Source organism: Centruroides vittatus, unplaced genomic scaffold (genome assembly GCF_030686945.1).
Source record: "Centruroides vittatus isolate TY-2023 unplaced genomic scaffold, ASM3068694v2 contig_273, whole genome shotgun sequence".
Classification (NCBI taxonomy): Eukaryota; Metazoa; Arthropoda; class Arachnida; order Scorpiones; family Buthidae; genus Centruroides; species Centruroides vittatus.
Window position 1 is genome coordinate 524,015 of NW_027121739.1, and position 22,771 is coordinate 546,785.

The window sequence follows — 22,771 nt, forward strand, 5'->3', positions numbered from 1 at the left end:
AGAGTAACTTGCTTTCTATGTTTCTATGAAGACAATGTAATTTCATTAATAGCGTAAATTTCTCTTTTAGAAATCTCAAGCGTATTTCATACAATATAATTATTTGTTTATCGAAAAGGCAGAGTTTATCGTGTTGTTATTATATACTTAATTTTACTTACTACATGTAGATTTGAGTGATTTATTTTGTTTGCATTCAGAATACAAATATAATTAGTCAATTAATAATAGCACTTGACTACATTTACATTTCTATTGAAATTTAAGATTGAATATATAATACAGAAATACATATGCATTTTGAAAATCCTCGATATATATAAACCCAAAAAGTGATTTTGCTAAAATCACAGATCTGTAACTTTATATACATAATAAGTTTTAGTTGAAACAATGTTACAACTGCGTTTGTATTGTATACATAAGGATATTTGTGTGAAAAATGCAATAAAATTTCAAAATACATTTATAACATTTTCTGTTATGTTAGCAATATTCTAGGAGTTCCATTGTACGTAATGTTTGGGAAATGTTCAGAATATGTGTAAAACCCATCACCGGGTCTATCTATCACACTTTCTTGGTCTTAGTATTAATCTTACGTAACTTTGCTTGAAACTATAGTCTCTTTGCCATCGTTAATACAAGCCCCAATTTTCTTGTTATTATTCAAACAGAGTGATAACAAAGACAAATAAATTTACACTGGAGCCATTGCAGATAATAAATAAATACAAATAGCATGCGTATACTGCTAAATAATAATTAAAATACTGTTTAATAAGAAACAGCGTGAAAATACTTGTTCTCACTCTGTTTCATATTAACTAGTATTTTCATTTGACACCGTTGAAGATATGCCCTAAAACATGTGTAACTTCCAATTTATCAGAAATTTTATGGGAGAAACTTCAATGCGGGTAAATATAACAAATAACTATAACTATTCAACTCTGTCTGTTCGAGCCGCCGAATATCAAAAAATTAAAATCATAAAATTTTCATAAACTTAAATATATATGTACGACTCGTACTTATGGAGTGTACTACTGTTTCGAATAAGATAAAGGCAATGATAAAAACTGAATGAAATATGTAAAAACACACAAGTTTCCCATTAAAGTTATTTAGGTATATTTTTTCCTGTCTTAGAATTGGCGTTAATAATATGAGTAGAGATTTTGAATTATAACTGCTCAATTCTAATAAAATAACTGATGACAAGCTTATGTATTTCATATTAACTTAAGTAAGTGTTCCGCTAAAGAAAATTGCTCACAAAAATGTTCCGCATTCTAGAAAAAATTGGGAACCACTGAAGTAGAATAAGCAATATCACAAGCAGAGACGGTCGCTCTTCACATCGTACGCAATACAAAGTTTACATTTTGAAGCTTATTATTTCTACAACAAAAACAATAAAATACAGCACGAATCCTGCAATAAAAATTAAAAATGCCCCAGCAAAATTTTCGATTTCCAACGGTTTCACTGATTTCTCAATTTCACGCGGAATAGGAAATTCATTTTTTTCAACGAGTCCTCCCGCTTCAAAACTAGACATTATGCTATAATAAAAATAAAACGAAAACATGAAGAAAAGAAAAAAAAAACAACGTGCTGAATGTTTAATATTTTAACTCACATTTTATCAAGAAGATTTTTGTAAGGAAATCCTTTCTTCATCAGAAACGCAGTATAAAATGAATAGAGAATATCGGTCGATTCGAAATACTCAGTGGACGAGTCGAACATAATAATATTCTTAATCATGTCCTCTGTAGCGATGTAAGCAACCTTTCCAGAAGCCATTCGATCAAATAAACGGAAATAGAAAGACTCGAAGTTATTATTTACTACCAGATGATTCATTAAAGTATTCACGTAGGAAAGTTTTGAATTCTGAAACGAAAAGTAATTATAATGAAAATGTAGAAAACATCCATTGTCAAGAAAACTAAATTAAAATATCAAATATATACGTATATAATACATAACAAACCGGATAAAACAACAGTCCTATCAGAGAATATTAAATTACCTCTTTTTTTTCTAGACCATTTTATTAGTTTGTTTTTATTATCTTTAAAATAGGTTAGAAAAATTACAAAAAACATAGAAATGTGTCGAATTTTTATTCTTACCAATTGACTTTGTGCCATTTCTTGTACAATTGTAACTCGGAGAGAGTAATTGGTTTATAGCATCTTGATGACGTATTAAAAAGAAAGTGCTTAAATGTGCTCAAAAAGTAATTAAATTTCAATTCATATTTGCCGCAAATCAAATTTATATCCAATTATTCAAATACGGCAAGAATGAAAGTTTTTATTGTCTATTGCAGATGTGTTTAGCGTACGATGTACAGTAAAAATAAAAATAGACTTACAATGATTCTAATTTTATATTATAGTTTTAAATTTATTCAAATATTCATAGATATTTCGTTTCATAAAAATTTGACATGTACAGCACATATTGTAAACAAAAAATTGCTCCAAGTCATTTTTTAAAAGCTTCATAGTGTTATTTGCATCGTCTTGAATAAAATAACAGTTGCTTCGAACTGCAATAAATTACAAAATTATTCAACGTCCAGTACTTAATTTAAGTCATTTGATTGATCTCGACGAGACACCATTTCTTTTGCGTTCTGAGCTCGAAGAATATTTATATGTTAGTTTATGACTTATTTCTATAATAATAGATGCAGTTTAAATTGTTGATTAATTTAATTGTTTTTCTGACGAACTTTAATTCTAAAGAATTATCGGCCCAATTTTATTCAAATCATCATTCTGAAGACAACTCATTTTCTCAGCCGCTTTAGCTTTCACTTCGAGAGAATCACTAATGTCACACAATGTGCGGAACATGCTTCACAGTTTTTGGCAGTAAATGAATGGAAATACATTTTTTCAATTAAAATTGAAAGAATTTTCACTGTGTTCAAGTCTATTTGCACAGTACGTAGGTCTTAATTTTTAAAATAAGTTTTATAAGTTGGTTTATATTTATTATTACTAAATCATAAATTATGTATAATAATACAAAAAAAACAAACCGCCGTATTATCAAACTACGATCAGGCCTTTTATAAAGTTAATTTACTATTTTTGAAAAAAATTCTAAATTTAATTCACATTTATTATATTTATTAAAAATTTCAAGAGAGGCAGCGTAACCTGTTGCCAAATTAGTTCTTATCTAGTTCTTAAAATTAGTTTTATTGTAGATTTATAAGAGGATAGATTTACGTTTGACTTTGATTATTAATCTGCTTTGTGGATTTATATCTATAAATATAATTTAATAACCATAAATTAATGCTTAACTTAAAACAGAAAAACAATATAGAAATTTAAAATATACAATGTTTATATAATACCAAAATATAGTAAAGTGTTAACTGTTATAAAGTTAACATTTGAGGACTACCACGTATTTATGGAAGGCCTAACGGGCTAATTCGGCCCACGATCATTATTAAATTTTTTCAAATTTTTTAAATTAAAGCATCAGATTTATTTTACTCATTTATGAAGTGTTTATTAAACGAAATTAATAAAAGAATATATAATTAGCCAAAGAGAATAAAATTTGTGACAGTCGATGTATCTGTAGCGCCCATAATTCACACAACGTGGCAGAAATAAAAAAACTTATTGTCAAATTACAAGAAAAAATGTAACAGGTTAATTTAGTTTGAATAAAACGGGTCAATAAGCAGACAACAAAAATAATAACACAAAGTTAATTCAATAATTAAAACCAATGAAATCAGTATATTCAATAACAACTAAAAAGTCGAAAACAGATCGAGCATTTTTTACTTGTTTTTAACTGAAAATAATTTTTTTATTTTTAGTGGTTATATAAAGTTAATTCACAAATACAGGATGATCTTATTCACTTTCGGCGGATAACAATAATCTTGACATTATAATGTATATATTAATGCGGTAAGCATTAACTACTCTCCAGCATCTTTCTAGAGAAGAGCTGGAAGTGCAAACATGGTTCAGGTATCATAACAAAGCTCTTGATTAGGAAATGTCTCTCAAGAGATACCAGAGAAAGGTGCAATGGTTCTGACATGACGGAGTGAGAAATGTACAAAAGAATAGTAACTACAAAAAGTTATTTTTTCGTAGCGAAAAGAAGGTAACTGCGCTCGCATGTCATTTAGCAAGTAACTTTTTTTACTGGTTAGAAAAACCCGTTTGTCTTCGCATACTCTGAATTGCTGCTTCTTTGTGTTTGGTAATTACGTGTTAATTAAAAAATTTTAACATTACATATAACAGATAAACTATCTATTTAAATGAAACATAAACGTTTGATAATCCGAAACCATGTCGTAATTCTTTGATGCTTAAACACTATGTAGTGAAATATAAATTCGAACACTTGGCATTCTTTCATCTTTTATTTTAGTTCAGTTGATACGCGTTTTAAATTACACGTTTCGGGCGTAACATGCCCCTCTTCAACCACTAAAAAATATGATAAAAATACACACAGTACATAAAATGGTAAAAAATATATATAAATGGTTAAGATGTTTTTCCAAGACATACCTCGGGATTTTTTACGAACTGGGCTCTATTGGATGAGTGTACAGCTTACACATTTATTACTGTTTATCTATTTGAACACATATCATAAATATAATATTATTCATTAGAATACGTTGATTTGCACAATACATATATCTACACAATTAACGCATCTTCGTTAACCTTCTTTATTTACGAAATATCGTAGTACGATATTGAGTAGTAAAAGTGGTAAAAACAAAACGACGATATAAAGCAAAGCAAGAGAGATACAATTATTTGTATTTTATTGGTTATATTGAATTTTATATAAAGAATAAACAGGTACGTTGTATTTATTCTGTAAATGTTACTATAACGAGATAACTTATAGTGAACCTTTTTTAAAAACATGGCAGAATTCGAAATGGAAATTTGATTCAACACCATATTGTTTCTTAGACAGGGATAATAAGGAATACTAACAACATAAGTTTCAAAATTACAAAAACAGGTATATTATTTATTAATATATTCGTGTAGATAATATAGTAACATGTAGGTAAAAAATTAAGCATTTTTTCAACCTAAAATAGATGAGCGTAAAGTTCCGTACTAGCGGTATACTTACCCTTTATTGTATTGGCCCAAAAAGTAAAATAACGAAGGTACAGTACGTTAATAGTGTAGATACTTGTATTGTGCAAATCAACGTATTGTAGTAATTAATATTATATTTACGATATTTGTTCAAATAGATATACAATAATAAATGTGTAAGCCGTGTACTCATCCAATAGAGCCCAATTCGTAAAAAATCCCGAGGTATGTCTTGGGAAAAAACATTTTGATCATTTATATGTATTTTTTACCTTTTTATTTACTGTGTATATTTTTGTCGTATTTTTTAGTTCGCTGAAGAGGGAAATGTTACGTCCGAAACGTGTAATTTAAAACGCGTATCAACTGAACTAAAATAAAATATGAAAGAATGCCAAGTGTTGAATTCACTACACTACATAGTGTTTAAGCAACAAATAAAACATGAACTTAAGAAAAACTTTTTTGAATAGTCTGTTTTAGTTTTTTAGAATCTGTACTAAAAAATATCTATTAGTAAAATCAACGCGTGTGCTTGTCAACACTAAAAAGACAATAAAAAAAGTTATGTATAAATTAGTTTTGTTAACATTGACCTAAGTGGCAATCACTATAAGTTTGTACCGATCGATGGACTTCCTGTAAAACGTTCCAACAAACAGAAGAGTAAACTTGGACAGCCCATTGCAGTAACTCTACTAGCGAAGTCGAGAACAAGGTGACTGCGACGAGGTGATCGTTGTCACCGTTAATCGACAGCCCTGCCATTTCAAGTTGATCGGCCTTAAAAATGTTAAATTGCCGACGTATATCCCGGATTAAAAATTGAAAAAAGTCGCGTTTTGTCACGGAACAAGATGGACACGAATAATTTACAGTCAGTTTCGAATGCGATCGTCAATTACACTTTAGTCAAATAAGACCGTAGATATTGACAGGTTCCTTTAACATTTTATGAATATCCAAAAATATTACCCATTAAATGATATCATCAAATTTCATTATTGTCAATCTCTTAGTAACGAACATAAATATATTGATTTACTGGAAATTATTCAACAGAAAACTTTCTTTTGTTTAAAAAGAACTAATATTCCGTATTAGCAGTTCAATCCACATACTAGTTGTTGCATCAATTACAAAATTTTATATTATCTTTTATAATTTGTTAGAAAACACTAGAAAATACAGAAGAGTATCGATAGTTCGAGGTAATCGAAGATCAGACCTCCTCCAGCTATGGAAAACTCTAAATCGATGGAATGTATACGATTTGGAAACAATAATTAGTAAATACGGTAAGTAACGTGATATGTATCTTACAATAATAAACAGACCATTAGTTAATTAACACGACAATAATTTTATTATAGAAAATTAATATAATACGCATAAAATATATCATGTGCTGTACAATACCACGTAAGTGGTAACCATATCTAAAAGTTTTTGGCAATTAGATCGTCTCACAAGGCAATGAACTAAAAGCCGATATTAAAATTTTCGGTGTGCGTACAATTTTAGTGTCATCTCATAAATGATATAAAGTGCACAAAAGTAGTTTGTGTACTTTGGCTTATGGGGAACATAGAACAAGACTCGTGCTATCGAAGCTCTGCAGTATTTCTTCTGAAACTATAATTCTTACAAGTAAAAGAGCTTTTAACAACGTTTTGTCTAAGCTAATTTAATAAAATCTTTAAAGTTATGCTCTGTGACGTTAACGTCTACTTCATATTATAGAAAATGTTTAAAGAATACCTACGTTAAGAAAACTTTTCAACGTGGTATCATTTTGTGCTATACACGAAAAATCTCCCTTTTCAACAGCAGATGCCAACTCTTCAAATGTTGTCGGTACGATATCTTTCGGCGGAGTTGTCATAAATGAGGTCAAAATGCCACCGTAACCCCAGACCAATATTAAGACAGGTAACAACCAAAGACCAAGAGACAATCTACACGAATTTCTTTTAATTGACGCCAAATTCACTCCTAGAAAATATAAACAAATCTAGTTATATTTTGGTAATAATTTTATTTATCATATTAATTTGTATGTTACGATTTATTTTATAGACATTAAATACCTTGATTAACGAACGAGGCAAAAAGAAACCAACATAAATCTTTATAATTCCATAATTTTTCTCTTCTACTTACTGAAAAACTGAAATTTATAATTTTGTATAACAGTATTCCAGCAACCGTCGTGGTTATGCAAATTGCCAGCCATACCTGAAGAAGAAATTTGTCTACTTACACCGAACAAGATTACAACAAATAAGACTGGGCTAAACAAATACATACCCAAAGTGAGAAAGGATTAATTATTGCCAGCCAAGACAGTTTCTTCTGGTTTAGTTGAATAACGAATTTAATTGAAAAGGAGTCAACGGGTGAAGAAAAATCAATTCTACTAAACAATTGAAATGAAATACTTTCGCGTTTACTTGAAATATCAGCATCCTGTTTATAATATAAAACCAAAGGAACTACGTAAACATAATGGAGCTTAAGATAGGTAATAAATATATTTCAAAAATGAAATATTTTGATTAATATTTTTAATAATATTGGTCACGAAAAAAATTTTTAATACAAAATAAACATTTTCGTTCGAACGTCCACCTAGCGTATTAAGACAATAAAATAAATATTAGCTTTTCTGATTAAATTTTTAATTACAATGAACTTTGCATAAGCATAAAGACTTAATACACTAATTAAAATATTTTTGTCAATGGAAATATTCGTAACTGGCGTAATGCATTTTATAGTATTAATCTTTGGATACACAACTGCTAAATTGACATTCCCCGAATGATAAAAAGTTAATTAATTTACTAACAATCTGTTCAAAAAATATGCAGTTTCTTAAATTCCAGATTTTTTAATGCAGGCTTCTTAATATTTTCTCTGTTTGTGAATTTATTTAGCTCGATTTTCCAACGTTATCTGGTGTTTTTACACATCGATCCAAATATTTACTAACTTAATTCTAATTGTAATTTTAATTGTAAGCAAATAAAGTTAATTTGTTTTCTAATTGAGTGTTCTATAATACTTAAAAGAAGAATAAACAAATCCAAATCATATCTACAATAAATTAGAAGAAATTAATTAATGAAAGAAAGGTGACAACGAAGTTAATGAGTGGGGGAGAATAGAAGAATACAAAGTGAAGGAATACATGGCACTCAAAAAATCCAACACTATACCTGATGCTACGTACGGACAAGGAAGCTACACAGCAGAAACTTTTCCCTGAAATTTAAAGAATACCCTTACAAGACCAAATTCTGCAAAAAGAGCTTTACTACACTAGAGCTACAGGGAGGTCGTTAAAAAAAGAGTTAAAGATTATAAAAGATACTTACAGAATGAGCAGCGAGTCACTGTATGCTATAGCAAACAGAGGTAATAGTGTAGTGAGAACGAGCAAAAGTACTATAAAATTGTCAGGACAAGCGACATGTTAAATATTGCGAAAGTATGGCAAATACTCAAGACTAACCAAATGGGAGATGTGATAAACATTAGAGAATCGAGTAAAGTCTCAGAGGAAGGGCGAGCGGGTGTAATTTTAAAATATTAGTCAGAAAAAAGGAACGGACAGTTAAAATAGCCACAGTTGTTTCCTGTGCCGTTCGGTAGAAATCAGAATCTTTCAATTTTCTTGCAGAAAGTCAGTCATCTGACGGAAAACGATAGACGATTTAATAAAAAGACTGCATATTAAAAGGTTTTTTTGAAGTTTGGTTGTTTTTAAGTGCAGTTAGAGAAGAGTGATTACACAGGACAGTTGTTGGCTTCTAATATGGAATGCCTTTACAAAGCACGCGCGGCCAGCAACCCTAATATAATCGGTTTTATTTCTCATATTTTCATCCGCGCTCGTTTTGCTCAATTTTATGTTAAAATTAATGTTTTTATTTTTCCTCAAACTTGACTTCCATAGCGCAAGCAGTGGCGTTTAATTATTTTCAGAATAAAAATACTAGCAACGGTGAGGCTGTAGTTTTAAACGCGAAAAACGTGTACGTTTTTGCGTTTAAAACTTTGGCCTCAACCTCGCTACTATCTTCTTGCGTGACGTAAAAATTGTGAAAGTAACGAATAACGATAGAAGGGTAGCTAAACTATAGAAATACAGGTATCCCTCGTATACTAATACGAATATTAGTCTGTAAAAACAACACACGGTGACAGTGATAAAGACTAAAGTCTGAAAACAACAACGATACGTGGTTGATAAAAAAGTTAAGACATGGAAGAAAAAATGCCCTATTAGTTTTCGTTAAAGTAAATCTGATGAAAAGCACGAAACAAATTGAAAATTTCGATATTCTAAAATCCGTGGACAAATTTGAGACATGGTGCTTATTTCAATAGAAAAATATAGAATAGCGAAGTTTACACTTAAAAGGTAAAATTTTGTACCGAGAATTTACCAAATTCTCGAACCAAGTTAGAGCGATACAGAGTTGTAGAGGTGCTGTGTCATACGAGTAATATCTGTAGAAGTCGTAAATATAATATTTATCTATACTTCTATGTTTAATAAGTTTATATTGAAATTATCACAACACTATTAATATTCAACTCATATTATTTCGTTTTAAGAAATAGTAGTTTTGCAGTTTTGACTTATTGGTAATCTGCAAAATTGCAGATTACCAATAAGTGAAAACAGCAATGAATCAAGGCATTACAAACAAGAGAGAGGTTCTCTTCTCTACACTGACATCGTCTCTATTCTTTAGATTTGCATTTCCTCTTAAGACAGTGTAAAGTGAAAGTTATCTCTATTGAAATGACCGAATTATTGTTCGAAATGTAAATAATACATCTAAAACTTAAACTATTGACAAATTTAACTAAATTAAACAACATTTTCGATCAGCACACTATATTATTTTAAATTATAAATGGTATATTGTTTATAAATGTAGATAATTCAACATTCATTACACAATTACATCTACTTACAGAATTTTTATTTCAAATAAGAGAATATTTAGCTATCACCGGAGGAACTTATTACTGTTTTTTATTTAAATGTGGAAATGTTTCTACTTACCCCATTCAATACTTGAGCAGTATAATAGTGTATATCTGGATATTGTTTTAACAATTCAGTCTTGTTTGGTCGAGCATATTCACATCTGAAAAACATCAATCGTTTAACATTTATAAATTATTTTTTTCTCACCCAAAATTTAATTTATACAGTGTTATTTCATGTTTCGAACCACACTATCTTCGAACGTTTCAGTGTTCCAGCACCAAATTCCAGAGAAATTCTATTCGAAGTACCAAGTATGCGCCTATGCTCAAACTGCGCGCTGAGTTTGAACATAGCGAAGCAAAAAATACTCTCCGCACGAAGAGTATTTTTTGTGCTACAGTCGTCTCGCTGTGAAAATATCTCCTGTGTTACGCGCGTGTTTTACTACTTACTTCACATTATTATTTCTGTTTGGTAACATATATAACTCCTTTCTACTACCCATGGCATCCACGAAGAGTGTGGAAGTAATGACGTTCAAGAGGATGATTGTAGTATTGACAATTGAAGTGGAAAAAGAATTTATAATGAACATAAAAGCGGAAAACGCGTGGCTGATCTGACGACCATCTTTATGATAACAAAATCGATTTTGTGCTCATTAGGAACAGGGAAGCAAAAATGTGATAAACGTTTGACAACATCGACTTTCAGAAATTCGGGAATTCGAACATTAATGAAGAGATAAATTAACTTTTCTTACTTAGTGGCTGGTGATATCATCTCCAGAAAGATTGTTTGTAAGAAAGTGAGCTCTATGCCAACCTTACGAAATGAGACACTATCAGAGTCAATGAGGTACAGTACACTACATGAAAGTTTATTCTACAGTATTTACGTTACTTACTTTCAAGTTTACTTTGTTACTTCGGCATATAGTTGTTTCATTTGTATCATAAGTGACGTGTTTTTAATGTTCAACATTATCGAAATAGACATTGTTTAGGGTTTGAAAACAAATTAATTAATTAATTATTTTTAATTTAGAATAAAAAAATATTATGCTTAGAATATCTAATCTGAAGGATAATGGATGAGTTTCAATACAATGAAGATAAGTGTGTAACTTTTAATTTTCGTTAAATGATAAGAAATCGCTTACTATTTACGTATTTTATATCTATTTTAAGAATACACACGTTTATAAGCAGTAATCGCAGGTGTTTAAGAAATGTTCTGACTAATTTGATAAACTACGCCAATAATGAATATTTAGAAAGAAAAAAATCATGTACAAAACATTGCTTATCTGCACGTGAGGTTTATATGTCGCTATATGCGACATTGTAAATAATATAAGCAGAATACGTTCAAAGTTTATTTAGCAAATTACGAAATTTAAAAAAAATTGTCAGGACGAACAGAACAGAGAGAGGATGGAGAAAGAAATATTTAATTCGGAATCATTCATAAAATACAAAATAAATATACGTTACTTGAATTTTACAGTTTTGTATAAAGTACGAATTGGCCAAGACGAATAATTTATTATTTCGTCGCAGGACTGATTTGGATACTTCAAGTACTGCAAAGTTTGAAAAGTAAATGAATTCGATGTCTCATTTTGAACTTTAATAAAAATGGTTTCACTTACTTTCGGTCTAGCAATCTTAATGACTCGATCTCGACTTTCGGATTCTGAAAGAAAAAATACTTATTTATGTATTATTATAATGGGTATTATTTTTAAAATGATAAAACAAGAAACTTAATTATTTTCTAAGTAAATTGTATTCAATAATATTAAAATATAAAGACTATTCAAATTTTCGAGACACTTCTTAAACATATCACATTGTTAATTAATTGTTAATGTCCGAAAATAGTAATAAGTACGTTATTCACTATTTTTTTATATAAATATTGAAATTAAGGAACAATTGAACAAATTAGAAAAATAAAATAAAAATTGAAATTTATATACAATTTCGAATATTTTTCTTAATGTCAGATAGAATGGGTATTATTAAAGAAAGTACTTGATAAACAATGGGTTTGAAGATTTGCAGGAAAGTTTCTTGAAACAATAATTTTCGACATTAATATAATGTAAAATTATTCAATTAAAACGTGTGTAACTGTAAGAAACGAATAAAAATCACAGTAAATGTCATGATTAATATTTTCCTCCTAAACAATAGAAATACTGACGATAACGGAGAATATTTATCTTCGTTAATTACACAAAACTCTGTGATTGACGTAAATATTTTTTTAACAATAGTTCGAAACGTCGATGAAGTGTCAGAAAATATCAGATGGATCTGTTAGATTATGCGTTATGTTTAGAAATATAAATTCAATTTTTGTAGTGATAAAACAACTTTACCCGTTTAATCTATGGAACTTTTTACTTTTCAATTCTCAAACTTCTGGCTTTATATTTATATTTAAGCATTTTTTCTATCATATTGTAAACTTTTTATATACACAAATATTAGCAAAATTCATATCGAAAGAAATAAGTTTTTTAAATAATGAAATTTAGCCGTATTGTTTGGTGAGAAATTAATTGTCACTAATCATACTTAAAAAATATTTCAAACTCGGTATTACATCTTATTGCATGCAATGTCACAGCAATGCGACGTGGACAACAAAATGTGTTAATATATAATATATATATATATGTCTCTTTAGCCCGTTTACTAACATACCGGAATCGGCACTGTCAAGTTTAACATACCTGAATAAAATACTCGTGTTATCTACTTTAATAAAATATTTTTCGATAAAATTTTAGTGGAATTAATCCAGCGTATAATAATAATTTACGTCTGCCGATGAAAAGTACGCCTCATCAAGCATTTGTGTATATTCTCTATTTTTGTTTAACTGTTCTATTGATACATGGAATTATTTTTAAATTGTGCTATTGTAAATATTAGAGATGTGGAGCATATGTTATACTCCTCCTTTGTCATATTTAAACTTTAAACTTTAAACTTGGTCTTAACATAGTAAGTATGGTTGCTGTGTATTCTAATTCTGTGTGTACCGTCCTTGTAATCCAAAAAATGATTCTGGTAGACGATCATGCAGCAATGGTTAGGAAATTTTCGTTTATTTAATCAAATGCATTTCGGGTTGGTTTATCTCCTAACCCCTCTTCAGTGCTGTCAAAGAATACAAAATATGGTAAGGTTTCCGACAATATTAAACATCACGTAAGTTGGAATACAATAATATAAAACTTACATATATGTTGGTACATTTTTAAAAATATTTTTTTATATTTTAACACAAAGGTGTATTACATTCTCTATAACATAAAATTTTTTTGTTATTTAATACAATTTGATAAAAAATATACCGTTATTCAATTTAGATTATTTATATAAAAACTTACATTTGCAGTGAATGTGCATTGTTCCTAACGAGGGTGAAGATGAGTAAAGACTAAAAAGGCAGGCCTTTATTCGGTCTTAACCGTGTTACAGTTTACTGACAAGTGCTGTAATGTTATCCAATACATTCTTGCCGTTCCGAACATTGGGGTGTGCTTTAAACGATGTTTAGCGTATGGAGGTGTCCTCTATTAATTTGTACCATTGGGGGTTTATTGTCATACCATCGGAAATATTAATAAGATGCTCTTTAGGGTGTTTTTGTAATTTCAATGTGTTCTTTAAATTTCCGTTTATATGGTTCTTTCTCAGAATGTAAAATTTTGATATTGTTTTTATTAATTTGACAATTATTAGTCATGAAAAACATAGATGAAAAATAAATAATATCCCAGGCATAAAACTAGTAATGAGGTATGCAGATGATTACTTACTAATATACAATAACAAATTAACAAACAATAATATTATCCTCAACATCGCAAACAATATTAACGAAATCATTCAATTTGACATAGAAAAAGCAAACAATAACAAAATCAATTACCTTGACATAACAATCACGAACACACCTAATAAATTTTCCTTCATAACATACAAAAAACCCTGTAATGTTAACAAAACCATTAACTACTACTCATATCTTCCGGAAAATATAAAAAAGAATATTTATGTCATGGAACTAAAAAACATTTACACAAGAACATCAGATGATAATTGTCGGAAAATTAAGTTAAGAAAGTTAGAAACTAAATTTTTACTTAACGATTATCCCGAACCGAAATTAAACGCATGGCAAAAATAATACTGGAAACACAGATATAATACGAAATACAAACCTGACAAAATATATAAGCCCTTCCCATATATAAAAACATCTTTGAAAACTGTAATAAAATCTTTAAAAAAGACAACATCAGTTTTTCACCATCTTTGACCAACAAAATATCCAACTCTGTCCATAATAACGTTAATAAACAATACAACAATAAAACAAACATCCTTAAAAGTGTTGGAACTGTTTACAGACTAGAATGCAACTGTCATAACCCGAAAATTTACATTGATGAAACTGGCCGAATATTAGAAACTAGAATTAAAGAACATGAAGCCGCTATCCGCCTTAAACATAACACTTCCCCATAGTACACCCACACAATAATTGTCAAATTAATAAAAGCAATATCAAAATTTACATTCTGAGAAAGATCCATACAAACGGTAATTTAAAGAACACATTGAAATTACAAAAACACCCTAAAGAGCATCTTATTAATATTTCCTATGGTATGACAATAAACCCCCAATGCTACAAATTAATAGAGGACATCGCTATACGCTAAACATCGTTTAAAGCACACCCCAATGTTCGGAATGCCAAGAATGTATTGGATAACATTACAGCACTTGTCAGTAAACTGTAACACGGTCAAGACCGGATAAACGCCTGCCTTTTTAGTTTTTGCTCATCTTCACCCTCGTTAGGAACAATGCACATTCACTGCAAACGTAAGTTTTTATATAAATAATCTAAATTGAATAACTGTATATTTTTTATCAAATTGTATTAAATCACAAAAAAAGTTTTATGTTATAGAGAATGTAATACATCTTTGTGTTAAAATATAAAAAAATATTTTTAAAAATGTACCAACACATGATATGTAAGTTTTATATTATTGTATTACGTGATGTTTAATATTGTCGGAAACCTTACCATATTTTGTATTCTTTGACAGCACTGAAGAGGGGTTAGGAGATAAACCAACCCGAAATGCATTTGATTAAATAAACGAAATTTTCCTAACCATTGCTGTATGATCGTCTACCAGAATCATTTTTTGGGTTACAAGGACGGTACACAGAATTTAAATGTGGTGTTTCAATGACGAAAAACTTTTTTTTTGACAGGCATTACAAAACTGAGACGACGCATATTGTTAAATTAAATATAAAATTATAATTATTTAAAAAGAATTAAAACGTAATATCATTAATACGTTATAATATAAACAAAATTAAATAACGTTTAAGTCTATTCATTACAAAATGGTTAAATCTTGGTAATTAAACTTCCTCCATCTGTATACAGTTAGAATATATGTTTTTTTCTTAAATCTGCTATATATCGAAGAAGATAAACAAATATTCTACTTCCATAAATATCTTCGTCCTTCAAATAAAATATTTTTGTTTATTATAAAATAAATACTTTACTTACGACATTTAATAACGATAGATGTGACGTATAATAATATAATGATCCAGTGTCTCATCTCTTCTCCCTCTCCGCTTTAGCTTCCGAAAAGATTTAAACTTATATATGATTGTTTGTAAATAAATATGGAATCTCTGCCAACGATGTCGATTGTTTTATAAATTAATGCCAGTTTCGTTTCGTGACTGTTATATATGCGAACAGATATATCAATAATATCCGTATTTAACAGTAATAAATAATTATGCTGGTTAAAAATATCTCTTTGCGTTTCTTCCGTCGTTAATTGCCTGTCAGTTTACTAGAATTATTACAGCTTTAATTGAAAGAAATTCAAAATTAATAGTCATAATATTGCTTTGGTATTTCTTAACTAAAGAAAAACATGCGAAAATGCTCGTTTGTCGAAGTTTACAGAAACAGAATCATAATACATATTGGCAAGGATTAATTACTTTAAAATTTTTATAGTAATTTTAATATTATATTAATTAAAATACGGATATATATCATATACACGTTTACTTTCAATTGCACATATTCCTCCTCAGATAAGAAAGAAAAAAAAAATAGAATTTTTAGTTTACTCATAAGACTACAGCGGAATTTCGGCGAGTCATTAATTCGTAGACATTAAAAATATACTGAGGAAATTTTTAGCATTTGTTAAAGCTCGTTCTCTCAGCACATTACTTTCTTGTATTTGATATATCTATTACTCAATATATATTTAAATTTAAAGCAAATTATTGGGTATTAGCATATTTTGTGGCGCATCTAGAACACGCTTTGTTAGCAACACACTGATGAAAGTTAGGTAGAAAACCATTGATAATATTGATCACCACACTTCATGTATAAACATTTCTTACGTTTAATAAAAATAGAATAGAAACAAATGTCAAAATTTTAAATGAAGTTACTAAACAGAAACTGAATTTATCTAAAAATGTTAATAGTTTAGCGTACAAAAACTGATATAATTGATCTTTCGATTCCATAATTAATCAATAAAATGCGTTATCCCAAAGTAAAATAACAACAATAAGCACCGTAGTTTCAAAGTCAGTTAACTATGAAAGTTTTTTAACCGACGTCTTATTTTTTTAACTAATTGAATTGATTGTAAAGAAAAAGTTATTTAATTGGTGTTTCGTATTTACAAATGCATCTAGAGAAGAGAAAAGTAAACCTGGTTAAGTGCCATTTACGCTAAAATTTATATATAAATATGTATATATATTATGGTTATGTCATTCATAAATGGTTAATGTACGTAACTTATCATAAAAATTTTATCACACTGTCACATATTTTTGTATTGTATGCTTACTATATGCAAATGAAAATAATAAACACGTATAATAATACTTAAATGGCAGATTAAAACTTAAAACACTTCTTAGTACAGTTTACTATTTACAAAACAAAAAACAATTAATTTCATTTTCATATTAATAATTTCTCTCAAAAATACTTCAAAATGCCTCACTATTTACTTAACGGTGTGGAATTAACACATTCTTCCAATTTAGCATAAAAATTTCAAACAATTCTTAAAATTTAGTAATTTTTCGCGTTTAGTTCTTTAATTTCGTTGAAAATTTGTGCTTGAAAACAAAATTAAATTTAATTGTTAATTTACGATACCATTTTAAATATAAATGCATTCCATATTCATTGTATTCTTTACTTTAATTATATAAAATATATTAGAATTGGAAAAGACTATTCAGAAACGGTAATAATATTTCGCTTTCTTTTTTAACTTGAAGGAAGAATTAATTCTCAAACGAAGTTCTCATTATTGATTTATCCAATAACGTAAGTAGTGACAAATCAATACTTCACTTTCAGATAAGATTGATACTCATTGATCCTTCTGTAGGTTGAATCTTTAATTTTTGATTTAATTCATTTTGCTTTGGAATTGTACGCTATTCGACCATTACGTATCAAATTACTGTCATAGACACGAAAGGGAGATATTTCGTGAGTTTATTTTAGGTTTAATGGTAAATTAACATTACAGTTCAGATTTTAATGTCCGTATCTATCCGGAAATTTTCTATTGTTAGATTTTTGTAAATAATAATTTATCTTTTAATTAGCTATTTGCAAACACGAACGTTGTTCTATCGGATCTGTTTCTGTGACTGAGTGGACATTTATGATAACCCTGGAAAAATTCAAAATTTGTGATGGTTATAAACTATGTTTATTGAAGCAATAATATTAAATATCTCCAATGTTTATTTCTAAAATAAGAATAAACGCAATCGAGATTAAAATGTAATACAATATTTATAGAATAAAAATAAAAAGTTAATTAATGGTTAAAAGAGGTGCATTTATATTTACATATTTGAGATTAATTAACGAAGCAATGACAAACATATTTGCATAATTTAATGCTAGTCTTAAAAGTCACAATGCAGAAAAGAAATGAATGAACTAACTCAATAGGTAATGACAATGGATTGTATTATTCAATGTAAAAGAGTAAAATTGAGTATATTATTGAACAATCTCATATTATAATATTGAAGTTTACTAAAGAGGATAACTAAATTGGATGGGGAAATGGCTGAGTTGGTTAATGGGTAAGCCTACCGCTTTCAAACAGTCGAAATTTAATCCAGGCGAACAAATCTCGAAGATCTTTTCTTCCACTGCTTGCATGACTGGACCCATGATGGATATGGAAGAAGATTTTAATGTACAGTACAGTACAGTACATTGGCATGAGTTAAAACATAAAAATATCTTTCATAGTATTTATCAAGTTAGTGAGCAAGCGATTTTTCTACAGAGTACATTAATTTGCTTTTGGTGTATTAAAAAAATTTCCTCTTTCACTGCCAAGTATATTGCAATTATAATAATAATGCTTAATAATGATAACTAAACACTTGTTACATAAAAGTGTATATAAAGTATACAATAAATATTATTGTAAAGACAAATATTAAAAACAAACTTCAAAAATAATTTTTTTATACAACACTGGAATGAACATATATTTCACATACACAATACCTAACATTAGAAAATTTTAATAAGCATTATTTTTTGAAATAATTTTAATGTATTTTTAATCAACCATCTACACACCTTTCTTGCTGAGGTATGTTTATTAATTAATCAAAACACTAACATTTTCAACTAAATACGATAGGCCATCTTCATAATACAACCATTCTTTAATTGAAATCTATAAAAGTAAATTAAAGGATGGATGTACTAATGCCACGGATGCGGATGGACTAGCTTCTGCATAGAAATTCTACATAAAAGAATATTAAAGCATAAAAATTCTTAGTCCACACCAGCCCTTATACTTGGATGCATTTTTGTGTATTTTATTTTATTTTTTACTTATTTATGTTATTTTATTATATTTCTGAGAAACTGGGCGCTTCAGGTGTGTCCCTAAGCACCACTTAATCGGCTACAGTCTGGCAAAGACTGCTCATGTTGTCTGTGGATGGCTTTTCGTGATAGGAAGGGAAAAGATCGCAGAATCCTTGTCTTGTCAGGACTGACATCAGTTAGGATAGTTCAGAAAAATCGAATTTGCGTCCTAACTCGCGATTCTTAACAATTTAGATGGGTGGGAGGGCTAGTGGGATGTGTGGTGAGTAAGTCGATGGGTGTCCTTCGCTCGAATAAGGCGGGGTTTTAGCGGATAACAAATAAAAGTTTATTATATAACTAATTCTATAATACATACAGCAGATACACTATTAAATGCTTTCAAATGCGGTTATATATAAACTCCTATGGAGAGAAGAGACAATAGTTTCTATTCAGCTCCCGAGGCACATGCTTGACCTATTGACCTATCTCTGATGCTAATCTCGCAGAGAGAGAGAGTTTCCAATAATCTACGAATATCTCTGGTTTCGTTATTCGAGGATATGACGTTTGCTCGATTGGAGGGAGAAGGATTCGAAGTGGATTGGCAAGCTTATGGGGAGTTTACCCTTTGTCGAATTGGCCGGGGCTGTCAGTTTATGGACAGTGATTCCCAAACTTTTTCGATTCACCGCCCCCTTTGTTCCATAAAGTTATACCCAACGCCCCCTAACCCATTTTCTCTTTTGTGAGAAAGGATTGGAAATATTCTTAGGAAAACTTTTCTATGAATATCACACTTTGTTCCCTTGCCGTACAGTACATTGTTCTCAACATCTGGAAACCAATCTTAAACGCAATGTTTCCTCTTATCTGTTTAACAGAGGAAAGGGAACGGCTGTCAGTGACCCCAACTTTTGCCTTTGGTCACCGTTCAGCGCCCCCTAGATTTACTCACCGCCCGCAAGGGGCGTTATCGCCCACTTTGAAAAACGCTGGTTTATGGATGTCCGCTGAAATCGTCGTGGTCGTCTTCTCGGCACTAACTAATATATTCTGAGACATCGCCTTCCTTCCGACTTATGCATGGGACGAATGCCCGGAACTTCGGTGTCTCCATCTTTTATGCTCTTTGCCTGGGAAAATGATCATGTGATTGACTGTGGACGAAGTTGAAGGTTGATTCCCAGGTGCGAGTGTAAGTCTCTATCGATGACGCTTGATTGCAGCTGTCCCTCTTTCACAATCGGATGTTTTCCTTTTGATATCCTGTTGTCAAAATTCTCATCGGCTTGTTTACAGAGAATGTCATTTGATCCATTCTAGTGAGACGTGTTTTTGCTAACTATCGCGTTATGAAATTAACTTACAAATTCCGTAAATTTGCGCGAAATCGGGAAAAAAGCTCGCGCTCAGGCCCGCGGGCTCACGTATTATTTATATCGTTATTGTTTTAGTTAATTTTATATATTTTGTTTTACTATTTTATTATTTTATTTCTTAATTTATCTGATATTTTTGTTTAAGTTTAAACGTAAAAATGTTTGGAGGTTTTGTCCTTTAAATTTTAAGTTTAAAAATATGTTGGAAATTTCGTTACACCTAAAATTGAATATCGTGTTATGTTAAAAAATTTTATTATTTTGATTGATAAACATATCTCAGCAACAAAGGTGTGTTGATGATTTAATAAACGTTTATAGCTGAGATGGATATTTATTTAGTATTTTAATCTCTAATTACTTTTTGAGTTTGTCGTGATTCTCTTAAAAATCATTTTAAAATTTTTTCATTGACAACACAAAAATAGAGAGAAAATATAAAATTATTGTTTTTCTCCAAAATATTTAATTTAACTAATTTAAATGAACTAAAACTAATTTTGAAAAGTATGATATAATTTTATTGTAAACAGCAAAATATTTCAAAAAGCTTCATACACAAATGTTATAAACTTGCATATCTAAATTCAAATTTAGTTCATGAGTGGAGCACTATGGATTATACAAATGGCATAATGGTTACCATTTATTTCAACCAATTTTTATGTTTGGCATTTAGAGTTGTATATTTACGAAGTAGTCATATTTTCATTATAAGACTATAAAGACTCTTGTGGTTGAATAACTAAAAAGTCACATTTTTACATTTAGAAAGATTGCCTTGAAAATATTGCGATATAACATAATAAACCATGATTCCGTCCATCCTAAACTCTATTAGTACGCTAGAACAGTGATTCCCAAAGTGGTTCCTACGGACCCCCGGGGGTCCTTGGTACCACTTTGGGAGTCGGTGGCAAATTAAAATTAATTTGTGGTGCGTGGACAACGTCAGGGGTCTGCAAAAAGTTTAATATAAAGTAAAATAATTGTGACCCATTCTCATTATTAGAATAGTAAAAATAAATAGCAATAAATAAACTGGTAGCCATTTTTACATTCTGAGTAAAATATACGTATATAGGTACATAAAATACAAAATACAAGTAATGACAAGCATTGCACGATGAGAATCGAGCCGACCGCAGCCTCCTATCTATGCAGGTTTGAATATGAACGGAATCTCGCCGCTACATGCAATAACTTGTCTAAAATATGACACTAGACAAGTTGTTCATCTAATCAACAATTTAATTTTGTTTTGAGCGTGATGTGAAGTGCATACAATAAATTTACCAAAATTTGAACAGAAAGTTGTACAATTCTTTTTATTGTATGTTACGTAAGTATTTTTGAACACATTTGATATCTTCTTGTATGTTAAATTCATAAGTAAAATTATACTGTGGCCATCAGCCATATGGTTATATGTATTTTAGTAAACATTTTATGTTTTCTTTATAATCTGTTCTGCCCTTTTTGTTATAACTTTTTCTAGAAACTTCTTTATTAACTCTTATTGCCTTAAGGAGGGATTATCTCTTCTCAGAACTCTTGATAGATCAAAAGGATAGGAACAAAAGGGATTATCGTTTCTCTGAATTTTTCAGAAAACAAAAGAAAGAAGGAAGCCTGAAGCAAAACTGCCAACGGAAGAGCCATTCTTGGTCAAGATCTCAGAACGGACAGAAGGACAGGGCAGTGCACTGGACTTGAGAAAGGGAAAAGGAGACTGCAGAGTCGAAGAAAGCCGTACAGGTCGATGGAATAGAGTAGATTACGACGACAATACTTTTGTTAAAGTTAATTTATTTAATAGTTTTATTATATAATATTTACTAATATTTTATTTTATTATTTTATTTTATTATTTATTTATTATTACTTAAAATTTTATCCTTATATATTACATAGTTAATTGATTCGAGTGTTACTTTGTATTATTATTCCATTTTCAAATTAAAATAAATTATTTCTTTGCAAAAAACAAGAAACAGAAGCTTTCATGAATAAATGGTGATTTTTTGCAAAGATATAATTTGTTTTATTTTCATGTATCTTAAATTTGTACCCTTTCTTACAGATAATAATATGAGTGAGCCGAAGAAAAAATGCAGACAACATAGTGTTAAATATTTAAAATATGGCTTTATTCCGTTTCCAACAAATAGTGCTTTACCTATGTGCCTTCTATGTAATAAAACTTTGTCAAACGAATCAATGGAAACTTCTAAGCTTAAGGAACATTTGACAAAAGT

At 29.5% G+C, this 22,771-nt stretch overlaps 1 protein-coding gene across 1 annotated transcript; it reads right to left on the reverse strand.

Moving 5' to 3' along the window:
* Positions 1 to 1,641: 1,641 nt before the first annotated feature.
* Positions 1,642 to 20,196, reverse strand: LOC136971908 (glutamate [NMDA] receptor subunit 1-like). The gene is made up of 6 exons (XM_067266432.1): positions 20,090 to 20,196; positions 10,222 to 10,306; positions 7,449 to 7,607; positions 7,229 to 7,376; positions 6,904 to 7,133; positions 1,642 to 1,902 (listed from the first exon to the last, which is right to left on the reverse strand). The coding sequence occupies exons 1-6, from the start codon at positions 20,194 to 20,196 to the stop codon at positions 1,642 to 1,644; spliced, it is 990 nt and encodes a 329-aa protein (XP_067122533.1).
* Between the last annotated feature and the right edge of the window lie 2,575 nt (positions 20,197 to 22,771).

Coding starts and splice junctions, on each gene's coding strand:
- LOC136971908 (XM_067266432.1), bottom strand. CDS start 20,196: ATGTCTCAGAATATATTAGTTAGTGCCGAGAAGACGACCACGACGATT. Junction 7,134..7,228: donor TGCCTCGTTCGTTAATCAAG/GTATTTAATGTC, acceptor TATATTTTCTAG/GAGTGAATTTGGCGTCAATT. Junction 1,903..6,903: donor CGTTGAAAAGTTTTCTTAAC/GTAGGTATTCTT, acceptor TTTTCGTTTCAG/AATTCAAAACTTTCCTACGT.